Below are 13337 nucleotides of genomic sequence, written 5' to 3'. Positions count from 1 at the left end.
GTTTTGGGGTTGAAACCCCAGCATTTCAGCATCACTTTACATTCTTGGGATTTCATCTGCTATTTATCACCATGTCATTCCACACCTTGTGACCCACTTGGGATCCTTCTCAGATGAGTTTCATTTGATGCAGAGTACAACGAAGACAACATAGAGAGGCATGTTTGGTTTCAGCTGTCTGTGCAATTGCTTCTTAATGATATTTGCATACATACTAAACTGAGAACAAACAGTTCTAAGATGAGCTTTGATTTTAGGTCTTGCTTTAAGGTCTATGACTATTTTTCTCTTTGCAGATATGCAAAGGGTGATTCAATCACAGTAACTCTTAAGCAGGTAGGATCCCAACAACTCTAAAGAACTTCAGCTATACCAAATAGCATTTTATTTGCATGTTTGTCCCTTGAGTGCAAAAGAGTAACTGAGTTTTACTTACATTACAACAATAACTACAAGATCCAAGCAGTTCCATGGATCTCGAAGAAATGTAAATTCATTCCAAACAAATCCTCTTGCTAATATTTTTATCAATATTTCACCAGTATATATGCCAGTAAAAAGATATCTGAAAAGGAAAATGTATATTAAAGTTATAGAAATAAAAATAGATGGACAGAGATGAAGGTGGAAAATGTGAAGTAAAATAGGACAGGCTACATCACTTTCAGAAACATCATGGGAAGATGCCTTCCTGAATTTTAGTAAGATTTCCATGTAAATCTATAATCATAAATGTTCACATGAGCATACCATAGTATTTCTGAGTAAAGGATAGCTCACTTTTTTTTTTTTTTTTAAGACTGTGTTTATGTTCTAAAGCAGGCTGAAAAACTTCAAAGCCTCAATACTGTGGAAAAACAATAAGAGCAAAGACTAGTTTTAGTCTGTAAAGTCTGCACATTTTATACATTTATTCTAACAAATACTGTAGAACTGAGAGAAATCCTATTAAGCTATCATTATTACCATGCTTACCTCAAAATAAGAGGAATTAAAATTATTAAACCTCTGAGGCTCCAGGCACAGTTTCAAGATTTAATTCTAGAACATCAACCCAAGTTACACTGGATACAGTGCACAATGACAAAAGGTAACAAGACATTATAGGTAGATGGCTTCCTAATATGAACAACTGAATTTGGGGTGTCCCTGGGAAACAGTAAGAAAGAATGGAACGAATGTTATCCCTTTACTTTTTGCATGAGCTGGCCATAACAGACACTCAGGTTATTGCCTTAGAATAGAGAGATATTAAGTTAGAATCCTGCTGCAGTGTCTCTCTAGACTTAAGACTTAATCCTTGTAAGGAAAAATGGGGCAACTTGTTGTTACACCAGATGGCAAAATTAGCCAATGTAGAGAAAAGGGCATATGGTATAAGCCTCCAAGCAGAGGCACTGAAGCTCCACAGAAGACTGTGATATAATAAACCTAAATCTTCCTCAGAGGTCTCTCTGAGAATTTTCAAGCCCCAGAATTAGATCACCACATTATTTAGAATTTTCAGTCCAGCATGTTATCTCCTTAGAAAAAGAGGGAACAAATGGCAATTGAAATACTTACTCAGTCCAGCTGAGTGCTTCTGGAAGCTTAGTTACAGCCATCGAAACGCAATTGAGTAACACAGTACATGTAATAAAGCCAACGAATATTGTGAATAATAAGTTAAGGAAAAAGTGCTATATTATAAAGCAATAAGTTCAGAAGAGTTGCGATTTACACACTAAAACCCATATAGATAGTCAAATTATTTGGGTTTGAATATATTCAGGACTTTTTGTGTGTTTTCCGAAGAAACAGATGTCAGATCAAACTTCTGTTCATCTGGTAAACTTCATGATTTAAAAATAACAATGTATAATCTGCATGCGGCAATAGTTTTGGAAGTTAGGACATTAGTGAGACATAATAAATTTGACAGAATAGATGAGGAACATAAAGTAGAGAGCAAAATCTGAGTCTTCTGCTGTCTACTGTTATTTGAAACTTTAGAAACCTGTTTGAAATCATTGAATTACTTCAGTATGTCCAGAGAAGGGCAAAAAAGCTGTTGCAGGGTCTGGAGTACAGGTGGTACGGGGAGCGGCTGAGGGAACTGGGGGTGTTTAGTCTGGAGAAGAGGAGGCTGAGGGGAGACCTCATCGCCCTCTACAGCTACCTGAAAGGAGGTTGCAGAGAGCTGGGGATGAGTCTCTTTAACCAAGTAACAAGTGATAGGACAAGAGGGAATGGCCTCAAGTTGTGCCAAGGAAGGTTTAGACTGGATATTAGGAAGCATTTCTTTCCAGAAGGGGTTGTTAGGCGTTGGAATGGGCTGCCCAGGGAGGTGGTGGAGTCCCCATCCCTGGAGGTGTTTAAGAGTCGGGTTGACACAGCACTGAGGGATATGGTGTAGTTGGGAACGGTCAGTGTTAGGTTAAAGGTTGGACTAGGTCATCTTCGAAGTCTTTTCCAACCTAGATGATTCTGTAATTCTGTGAAACCTCCATTTCTTCCCAGCAGAAGCATGGAATAAAGAGAAATGGGCCACAACCCCATTACAACTAAGGGCTTTAAGCCTATGAAAACCCCAGGGAAAAGCTTAATTACAAATAACCAGTGTTCTTTGAAACTGGGAGTTCATACATAATATTCTTACAAGAGACACCTATGCTCTGCAACAAGTTCAGAAAACTCTCTAATTTTATGTGGCAGGCAATGAAAACATACATAAGAAAAAACATCCTTTCATGAAAGTTCACTTGTCAACTAATAAAAGCATTTTTTTAAAAAAAGCGAACACTGGCCTTAAATTTTGAGTTTATTTGAAACTGAACAGTGAATTTAGTAATTTCTAATACCATGAATACACATTCAAATTCAGCCATATGTTCCCATAAAAGGACCTATTTCTACAAATTAATAATTACAAATGAAAACAGATGTTTGGCAGAAAGAGCAGAAACTACTTAGACAATGGTTTTGCACCTGTGATCCTTCACATTTTTACATTGTTCAAACTATGTTGATAATTTTGCAAAAATATAAAAAATGGGCGCTCTTCAGAACTTTATAAACTTGAGTGTGAAATACATTTATTAGGATAACATCAGATACTTTCAGCAAAACATTTCTGTAAATCACATCCTTCATGTTTTAATAATTAGGGAGCCAATTTTTTGTTTGCCTTCTTTAACAAAAAAAAAAAAAAAAAACAAAAAAAAAATTAAGCTTGTCACCACAGTAGAAATTTAGAAAAAGTTCTGGAAAAGGCCTAAAATATCGTACAGTAGCCTCTAAATGTTGTTTTGTAACAATATCTGCAAATCTGATTTTAAATATGAGATTTTTTACATTTTTACTTCTACTAACACCATGTAAATATCTCAACTGTCATAAAAGAAAGATTCAGTATAACTTTTTAAAAATCTCTATCACAGCCACATGAGCTTACATTTACATTAATATGAATAGAGGAACAAAATGACAGAAAATGGTACAGTATATATTGAAAATGAAATAAGCGAAACCAATAAAAGGATATGAATGTGTCAGAATTTTAATTGCTGCTTTTCTGACAGGATTAAAAGGACCAACTATACACAAAGCAGGTGTGGCTGCAAACCGGAAAATAGTCCTCCTTTTATTTATCACCATAAAAGTCTATAAAAAAAAATATTCATAGTATATGAAATATTTTAATGAAACAAAATTTTTCCCCAAAATTAAATGTTTACATTTTCAAATCTGCATCTAGAACAATATCTAACTGTGATTATGAGTAAAGATTTCCTGTATTCTTACTTAGAGCTGTGACCTGATTATACTATGTTTTGAAAGACACCAGCTATATAAAAGTTCATTATTGACTGTGAAGAAGTAGTAGTAATGGGAATGAATTTGAAGAGCAAGTGATCATGTTCACTTGGTCAAAGTAATTAGAGGATACTATTCTGGGACTGCAACAATGGTATTTATCATTCTTAAAAGTACCTTACTCTTGGATAGTTTTATAGGCTAACAAAAGATTATTTGCAAAATACAGATTGTGTAGGACTGCCAGAATCTCATCCAGCAAAAGCAACAATTTTTATTTTAAATATCTCTAAATTATCAAGTAACACTGCAAATTCTTCCTAAGCTACCTTAAGTTCATGCAACTCAGTACTTTTGCCACATGAAGTAAAAATGAAATCTCTTAAATAAAAAACATTCACTAACTTTTATGTAAATTTTTTCAACTGAATCAGCCTTAGTTTCTCTTCATCAAGAATATAGCTTTGATTACTTTCAGAAAAAAACCTCTGCAAGAACAAAGCTTTCTTCATGTTCTCTGATTAAACTATTATATTCCAGTGACTTGCTGGTATAAATAAAAGACAGCAACACAGGACTGGATGGAACTTTATGCTCTTCAGGTCCAAGTTCCCCTCAACAGTAAGCAATCATACAATAGACATTTCCTTTAGAAGGGATTCCTAGAGCATCTACTTTAGATACTCCTATAGGCAATGACACAAATTAACTTTGCAATTGCATGGAGTATATGCAATATAGATATGGTATAATAAAAAAATATGATGAGACATAAAATAACAGAAAATGAGTTTACTATAATGAAAATATATTATTTTGCCACACATAGTACTGGAAATATCTCAAATATGTCTCCCTTAATTTGTACATTTGTTATTCAGCAAAAGCATCTGCAATAAGTCAGCAATTCCAGCGTGATCTACTGTTTGACAGGCACTGTTATACCACAGTGAGCTCAACCCCCACAGACATTATAGAAACTGCTCTGGAAAACAAAGCATCAGTTATCCCAGAATATATTTCCTATCAAAATGTATCATGTTTTCATAATTAATTCTGATTGCTGACTGGAACTTAAAATACCTTTTCATTACATAACGTGGAGCATACCTTAGCCCTCCTGCCCCAAAAAACTGGATCTGTATTCAGAACAATCAAAAATCAGCATCTCCTTGAATAGAGCTTTTACTGTCCCTTTAAGTGTTCTGCAGACAAAATTAAATTTAAAAAATGCTTTTGAAAGTTTTAACCTTGTGATCACTGTAGTATGGATCAACATCTTCCAGGGGTTCCCCAATGAGCTCCACAGGAAGATCTCCATACAGAGATGGAAGTTTTTTGCAAGTTTTCAGATCAAGCTGAGGAGTAAGTTTATCTTCAACTCCTTGATCCTTATTCTTCCCATTAACTTTGGCTTGCTCCTGTTTTTTCTTAGCAATTCTTTCCTCAATTGCTTCCAAGGACTCAGGGGTGAAACGTCGGAAGCTGTTAGTTTCTGATGGCCGAAACAAGGGATCCATTTTTCCTTCTATATGTTTGTTTCTGTGCTAGAAGTAACTTAAAAGAGAAAACTATTGACAGTTAGAATATAAAAGAAATAACACACAACTTAAAACTAATACCAATTACATAAATTATTTCTTCCTTCTGTGAAACCTTGTATGAAAATTAGATCAGAACAGAATAGAATAGCATAGAATAGAATACAATACATTATTTCAGTTGAAAGGGACCTACAATCATCTGTTGTCCAACTGCCCGACCATTTCAGGGCTGATCAAAACCTAAAGCATGTTATTAAGTGCATTGTCCAAGTGCCTCTTAAACACTGACAAGGCTTGGGGCATCAACCACCTCTCTAGGAAGCCTATTCCAGTGTTTGACCACCCTCTTGGTAAAGAAATGCTTCCTAATGTCCAGCCTAAATGTCTCCTGGTGCAGCTTTAAACCGTTCTTACACGTCCAATCACTAGATTCCAGGGAGGAGAGCTCAGCATCTCCCTCTCCACTTCCCCTCCTCAGGAAGCTGTAGAGAGCAATGAGGTTGCCCCCCAGCCTCCTTTTCTCCAAATGAGACAATCATAGAATCACAGAATGGTTTGGGTTGGAAGGGATCTTAAAGATCATCTAGTTCCAACCCCTCTGCCATCGGCAGGGACACCTTCCTGTAGACCAGATTGTTCAAAGTCCCATCCAAGCTGGCCAAAGTTCTTAGCTGCTCCTCACAGGACATCCCTTCCAGCCCTCTCACCAGCTTTGTTGCCCTCCTCTGGACACATTCAAGGATCTGAACATCCTTCTTAAATTGTAGGGCCCCAGACTGCACACAGTACTCCAGGTGAGGCCAGATCAACTCTGAATACAACGGGATAATCACCTCTTTTGACCAGCTGGCTATGCTGTGTTTGGTGCTCCCCAGGATATAAAGCAAAACCAACTAGAAGCACATTAATTTAGAAGAAGAAACAAACCCAAAAAAGATCAACAATTGATTCTGGATCTACCCTGTATCATTCAGGTTGCAGAAGAGATATTTTTTTTCCTTTGCCTTTCCAGCTAGGAAGTGACAAAAACACTTCTCTACCAGAACTCCAACAATTGTTTTTCTCTATAGCAGCCTATATTATCAGCAGCCTTGCATCTTAGTTACTGTACCTCCGTACTTCTTGAAAACAGAAGCTAGTTCCATATCTACCACCCCTCCTGCTTACATGGGATCACAAAATTGTCTAACTGGTGAGGATCCTGAGGCTCATCAAATCCTTCCCCTGCTCAAAGCAAGGCCAACACTGAATTTGGCTCAAGGCTTTGTCCAGCTGAGTTTTGAGTACATTCAGGGAGATACTTATGGCTTCTAGTAAAAAACAACACAAGAAATGGCAGAAGAAATGGCAGGTTTTACCTTACCAGTCTTGAGCTTTGCTCTTCTCTGATTTGTTAGATCATGTTTTTGTCAGATTCTGCTGATTTGTTAGTCATGTTTTTGCTTTGCTCTTCCTGTTCTTCAGACTCTTAACTCTTTCCCTTGTGACATTTACTTATGGCTGGAAATGTCTGCTCATGAGGGTTTTTTTCTAATTTTTTTTGAGTAGTAAACTGAGAATGAGGCCACAACTAAGTCTTTACCATTTGTGGTTTGATGAAAGAATATTTGCATTGACATTAACTAACAAACTATATTACAAACTTTTATAAACCTAGGCCAAAACCAAGATGCAGTGTCTGGTAAACATCTGAGTTTCAAATATATTTCCAGATTTCATGAAGTTTTTATAATACATCTGTTGAAATTAATATCTTAGCACAAGCATACATACATATATATGTATGATGCAGAACACTACAAAGTGTAGAGTGCTGCTTGATACTATTTCACTAACTTTGCTGATAACGAATCCTGCATATTTTCACAAGACTTGGTGATTAAGAATCATTCAGTACACAGTTCTCAAAAAATTACAGTAACACCAGTGATAGAACTGGGATATCCACTATCCTAACTGACCTTGTTACCATCCCTGTTCTATGTGTTTAGAAGAAACAGGGACCTACACTTCCTCAGAATAAACTTCACTAGGAGGTGATTTGACCACTGATCAACCCTCATATAGCTCCATACCCACCGTTATACAGAATTTAAACAATCTAAAGACACCAGAAAGGACAACTACAAACCAAATAATCAAGTAAATCTGGTATCACCCTCCTCACAACTACAAGTCAATAGGAAGATTAGTCTCTCCTAGAATTTTGCAGGAGCCTTAATGCTTTGTGGCTCTGCACCAGTGACTGCTGTTTCTGGAGATCTTGGTTATGTCTATTTGTTTAATAACTACTCTTTCCAAGATATCAGAGGAAACAAATATAATTACTATTAAGTATTCAGATTTTGATCCAAGTCATTGATGTTTACTCATGATGACAGGTGTGGGTCAATTCTGCCTCCCATACCAGCCTGGAAAAGGTGAATATGATGAAGCAATTTCACCTTCTCACATATTCACAAATACTGCAATTCTTCTGGGGATTAGAAGAGTACCTTCAAGAATTTATTTTCAATTATTCTGCTTGAGCTCAAATCACTGACAAAGGGGAAGGGTGGCAAGGTAATGAGAAGCACTGAAGTGACTTAAGGCAAATCACTATAAATATTCAGTTACTAATGACTTCTGGACCAAATTTACCATATTACTTGTAGATGACAGTAATTTACATGACTGCAGTTCTCATCCACAAAAGAAAATTTTGACCCACTACAGGATGACTTGTCCTTTGTGACTCATGTCAAAAGCAACTGTTCCCATCTAACTGGTCACCAATGAGTCTTGAAAATACTCTGCGTTTTTGATCGCCTGAGGTCCAGCTGTGCTACTTCATTCTGTAAGCACACACGTGGACCATGTTAGAGAATCAATACTCTCTTGTAATTACTGCTCTCTTCTTTAAATGCATAGATATATTTCTTTAAAAAAGAATATGTAACTACCTGGAGCCAGAATGACTGTGCAATGATTTTGTTTTGATTTAGGGGATTTGGCTGGGTTTTTTCCTCCTCTGGGACTTTATTAGCAAGTTCAGGTCTGATCAGGACTACAACTCAGAGATCAAAATCTACTAAGGAAACCAATTGGAAGTATATAATTTAAGAACTGTTACTTTGCAAAACCATACACACCCATTTCCAATCGAAAACTCAAAAGACAAAGTGAGAACTGACATGCTCTTTTCTTTCCAATTTTTAATAATTCTAAGAAGATTAATTTCATCTCTAAAGCAGTTCTAAGGACAACAGAGAGACTGAGCTTTTAGGTAACTACATTGAGCGTAATTAATGAAGCAAAGAAACTGGTTTTAGAAAATACAAACATTGTTTTAGTATTAAGGACTTGGAAGCTGAATTTTCAAAAAATGAAGGCTGAATCTGTCAAAAGCAGTGATCAAGAGCAAAAAAACCCTACACATTCCCTTCAGCAGCAGTGACTGGAAGTCACAATTGGACAAAAATTCACAGACAATGTGAAAGGATTCCTTCAGAAGATATGTGCCAGAAGATATGTGCCAGCAATGTACTTGTGCCCACATGAAACAACAGACCTTCTAGCCTTTCATCAACTGCCAAACATTTAAAGATTGTGACTTAGGTAAGGAAAAAGGATGCTAAGAAGCAACCGAAAAAATTCTTGTGATACAGATGACTAAAAAATTTTGAAAAGACAAAGTGACTACTCGAAATTCCCGAAGCTCAGCTAAACGCAGCCACCTCATTATATGCTGCTGAACTAGCTGAATTTTCAAGTTAAGATACTAAGGTGAAGTGTTACCCTTAGAAATAATTTCAGTCTTTGCATTGGATAGAAAAGTGTCCCTAGTAAACGATTCTGGGACAGAAGTTACAGAAGAAGTGTTGTCAGAAGTAAGCTAAAGTACTACTGAATGAGATCTCTTCTAGAAACTGGAAGAACAAACTTGGGTGTGTAAATACAAGTCAGTGTGCAGAAATCCTAACAATACAGCACCTAAAGCATGCTTCTGAATGCAAATACAAGGCTAGAGTCCAGATCTGTTAATCTCCTGTACAGGACATGTAAGAAATTTCCTTTTAAATTAAATTAAGAATTGCAAATCCTACAACAGATTTTGATATCTCTGGTCCTATTGTAGAGAGTGATCCATCAGTAACAGAAACAAATGCACTGGTGGGACCTTCAGTTACTAAAGGACCACTCTCTATAGTATCAGGAATACAAAATATGTCTTTAAATTCACTTTTTTTTTAAATTAAAGTAGAAATTACTTTTATTTCTCATCTTGAAAGATGAACTGAATTCAGTGTATATAGCTAGGCCATGGGTTTAGGTTAGTCTAACTGGCTTAAGGCTGACTTTGGGTACTGTGAAAATGACACAGAATCTTTTTATGTCAAAACGCACGGAATTCCAGATATACTGATGAAATTTACTGAACAAATGATCTGCAAAGTATTAGAAATGGATGAGCAACAAACCATTAAATAAAATGGACACATGGGTACTACTATAGTACAATTATCTATACAAATTTCTTAAGATAAAAGCTGTCTTTTAGGACAATTTTCTCTACAATAGCAAAGTACTGACAAAAAAAAAGTGTCTATTAATAGAGTGTTTCACAGACACAAGTTACAAAATGCTCACTGGGGTAATGACTAATCATCAGAGTCAATAACTAACAGATTTAGACTTTTAGAATGAAAAACAAAATACAAATGCAATCCCTAAACGCAATTCCTCAATTTGGTTCCACCTATGTGAATTTCAGAACTCCTTTCAGCTCCCTAAAACCACGTGAGGTTTCCTTTTACATGCAGCAAGGTAAAAGCAATCAAACTATTTACCACAAGATATTCAAGGTTCATAAGAGAGGAATTTAAACTAATAGACTGCTCAGTAAAACACTATCAAAGTCAGTAAGGGGCTGAGGAGTTTCCCAAGTGGAAGATAGGAAAACTAGTAGGAACATAAATAGAAAAATGTCCTTAATCATGTTTCAATGCAGTTCTTGCATGTATTATAACCAATTCTGAATCACAAAATATTTTTATTCACTCTCTTGTCAATAGTCACCCACTGAATATTTCCTGTGAGTACCTGGATCTGAAAAAATAAAGGGTAAACTATTTGGTTTGTTTTGGTTTTTGTATGCATTTAGTAGATTCTTTCACATGGGAATAAAGAATAAAAATGTGACCCTGTGGTGGGATTTTGTTTAAAAGCACAAAATCAAATAGCTATCTGCTTAACATAGGTCAAGAAATACCTTAAAATTAATTAAAAAAAAAAAAAAAGAATAAAATATGTAGTGATACTGAGCATGAGATTCATCACCATTGGCTGATTAAAATCTATGCTTTAGTCAGCACCCTGTTCCTTTTTCAGTACTTATCCACAGTATTTCCAAAAATATTGTTTTGACCAATATGTGCATTTATCAAAACTCATTTTAAGTGGGCATTTGAAAAATCAAATTTTAATAAATCTTATACACAGTTGAGACAATGATAATTACAAAACATGCAGAACCAGATATTTCCAAGCACTTCATGAAGGAGTACTTAACCACACTTAAAAGCATACATCACAACCAGTTTTGGTTCATGGAACAAGATGGCTTTTTCAGCTGTATCAGCAAAATCAATAGCCTTTTCAGTACCTTAAAAATAAACAAATTTGTATTAACACAAAGGCCAGATATACAGAAACACAAAGATGTTATGGATGGATACAGTCTATAAAGACATCTTCGTTGATGTCCTGCATGTGAACAAGGCACCCTAACCCCCATTCCAATCGGGGGATAGCTAGTGGTAGGTATAGTCAATCAATCAATCTTGCATGGAATCATTCCACAGCCACTAAAACTTTCCTTGCTGTTAAGCAGAGACTTCTAACACTCTGGAGTCACCTTCCCGTATGACCCACAAGAGGAGAACTATATGTCAGCAAAACCAATGGTCTGCATCAGCTATTGCAGATTTCCAACTTTACATTCAGTCAGTTCACCATGTACAATAGGAAGCACCAATCTGAAAACTGAGTATTATAAGCATCTATAGTTCAGAATCACATGGATGCACTAGATGTGTATACTGTAATGAATGCCCACTATTAAAAATAATAACATATTCCACAAAAAAATATTATTAAAAAAGGAATCAAACCACTGTTTTTTATATGTAGCTGAAATATTTTTTAAACAGATGAACTGAAATGATGTTCACCTGTTCATCTGGAAAAAGAAAAAAATGAGAAAGTAGCTCACAGTAACACCTTAAGAAACAGGCTGGGAATACTCTCTTTTCTGTGTTATACAATGCCTTGTAAAAAGCTATTGCTATCATCTGCTTGGTTTGAATAAAGATAAAATACTTCTGCTTTCTGATCAACATTTTCTTCTTTTTACTACCAATATTAATCAAGAGATTTAACAGATTTATTTTAGTCATTTTGAAAATCAAACCTGGAAATTTTATTGGTCTACTCCTGTTTCTAAAATACCTGGCCATTTCTTCCACCTAGCACTTTGTCCCCCACTCCCTGCCACCCCCACCAAAAAAAATTTGTGTTTGAATAAATGTCTACAGGTGGAGTTTTTTTAAATCAGATGTAATATAAAAAGCTATTCACAATATCAATATAATATAATAAAATCTATTCACTCATTGCCTCCAAAGTCAGAAATGTATGCAACATGCATTGCTTAAACATCCTGAAAAAAAAATCACTCACCAGAGTTTTTGTGAGAAAAACATTCTAGATTTGTGTAGGTAAAGAAATTACACTATCTCAAAATAAGTACAACTCAGACTAGATAGTACTAAAGCCAGTTTGAGGACTCATGTGCATAAGCCAATACAACAAACCAACAAGACAAAAGTAGTCAGTAATTAGTATGAGAAATGTATTAATGTTTAGTAAAATGTTGTAGTGCCACATGTAAACTAAAGGAATAGCTGCATGTTTAAATCAATATAGTAGTTCTACATTAAAGGCACATTTTCTCATGTACATGCTACCCGTCCCTAAAATAAAACCACATCTAAGACTTAAAAGTATGTGTGCACATATTTTTTACATATATATACACACATGTATACATATATCCCTGAATATTTGATCAAGCATATAGATTTAAATTAAGAACATTAGCAATTGAAATTTCTCACAGTATACAAATATTTATCAAAAACAAAATACTTACAACATCCCCTTCAAAATAAAACACCTTCACAATGATTTCTTAAAGCTATTTTTGGTTAGCTTATATCTTCAAAGAGATTGAAAGTCTTCATTTTCTCACATTCACCACCCCATCCGAAAGAACATCCTATCTACCTAGCTAGCTCCCATGCAGAAAGTTTTCTTTTGTATTGGGATGCCTGGGGGAGGGATGGAGGGAGGAGCTTGGTTGCTCTTCTGACAGCAGTAAATGATTTTGTGATCTCACTGGGAAGACTGTAAAAAAGGAAAAAGTGTGTGAGTGATACTTTTGAAGAATAACCCCCTAAATATCAAACAATTATTTTCTTTCTGCTAAAATCATAGTTACATTCATTAAAAGCAAAGAGGGGTTTTTGTTCAATAATAAATTTATATGTAAAATCATATGAAAGCAAAAGCTGTCCTGTTTCACGTTTCATTCTGAGGTTTTAACAAGCTGAACTTTCTGGCATACATTAAATATTGGCACAAAATTTGTGCTTCATTAAAAGCTTTTGGTTAGAAATTAGACCTACATATTACTGTTTTTCATTCCTTAAATTCTGTTTTTTATTATTCCTAGGCTAAGATTTATGTTGATTATATCTTACAAAGACAAAATCTCGAAGTCAAATATATTATCTCTTACAAGATCAAAGCCCAAAATACATTCAATTATCACTTATTTATATTGTTATAGCATAATTGATTATCAAATATCAATTATGCTATAACTTCCACTAAAACATACAAACCTTGTTTGATCAAAATAAAAACGACAACATTTATCCTCATAACTGAAATCGC

At 35.2% G+C, this 13337-nt stretch overlaps 1 protein-coding gene across 1 annotated transcript in view; it reads right to left on the bottom strand.

The window, feature by feature from the left end:
• The window catches only part of LOC141957812 (sodium channel protein type 5 subunit alpha-like), a 56498-nt gene extending 43858 nt beyond the window's left edge, over positions 1-12640 (bottom strand). The window contains exons 1-5 of the mRNA XM_074899867.1: positions 12532-12640; positions 5046-5352; positions 3524-3642; positions 1564-1653; positions 437-565 (exon numbers count right to left, since the gene is read on the bottom strand). Of these exons, the coding sequence (XP_074755968.1) occupies positions 437-565; positions 1564-1653; positions 3524-3642; positions 5046-5315 (608 nt within the window). The 5' untranslated portion in view covers positions 5316-5352; positions 12532-12640. The remainder of the gene's footprint in view (positions 1-436; positions 566-1563; positions 1654-3523; positions 3643-5045; positions 5353-12531) is intronic.
• Positions 12641-13337: the final 697 nt, after the last annotated feature.

Source organism: Athene noctua, chromosome 2 (genome assembly GCF_965140245.1).
Source record: "Athene noctua chromosome 2, bAthNoc1.hap1.1, whole genome shotgun sequence".
Classification (NCBI taxonomy): Eukaryota; Metazoa; Chordata; class Aves; order Strigiformes; family Strigidae; genus Athene; species Athene noctua.
Note: the sequence above shows the minus strand (reverse complement) of the source record. Positions and strands in the feature narration are given on the sequence as shown.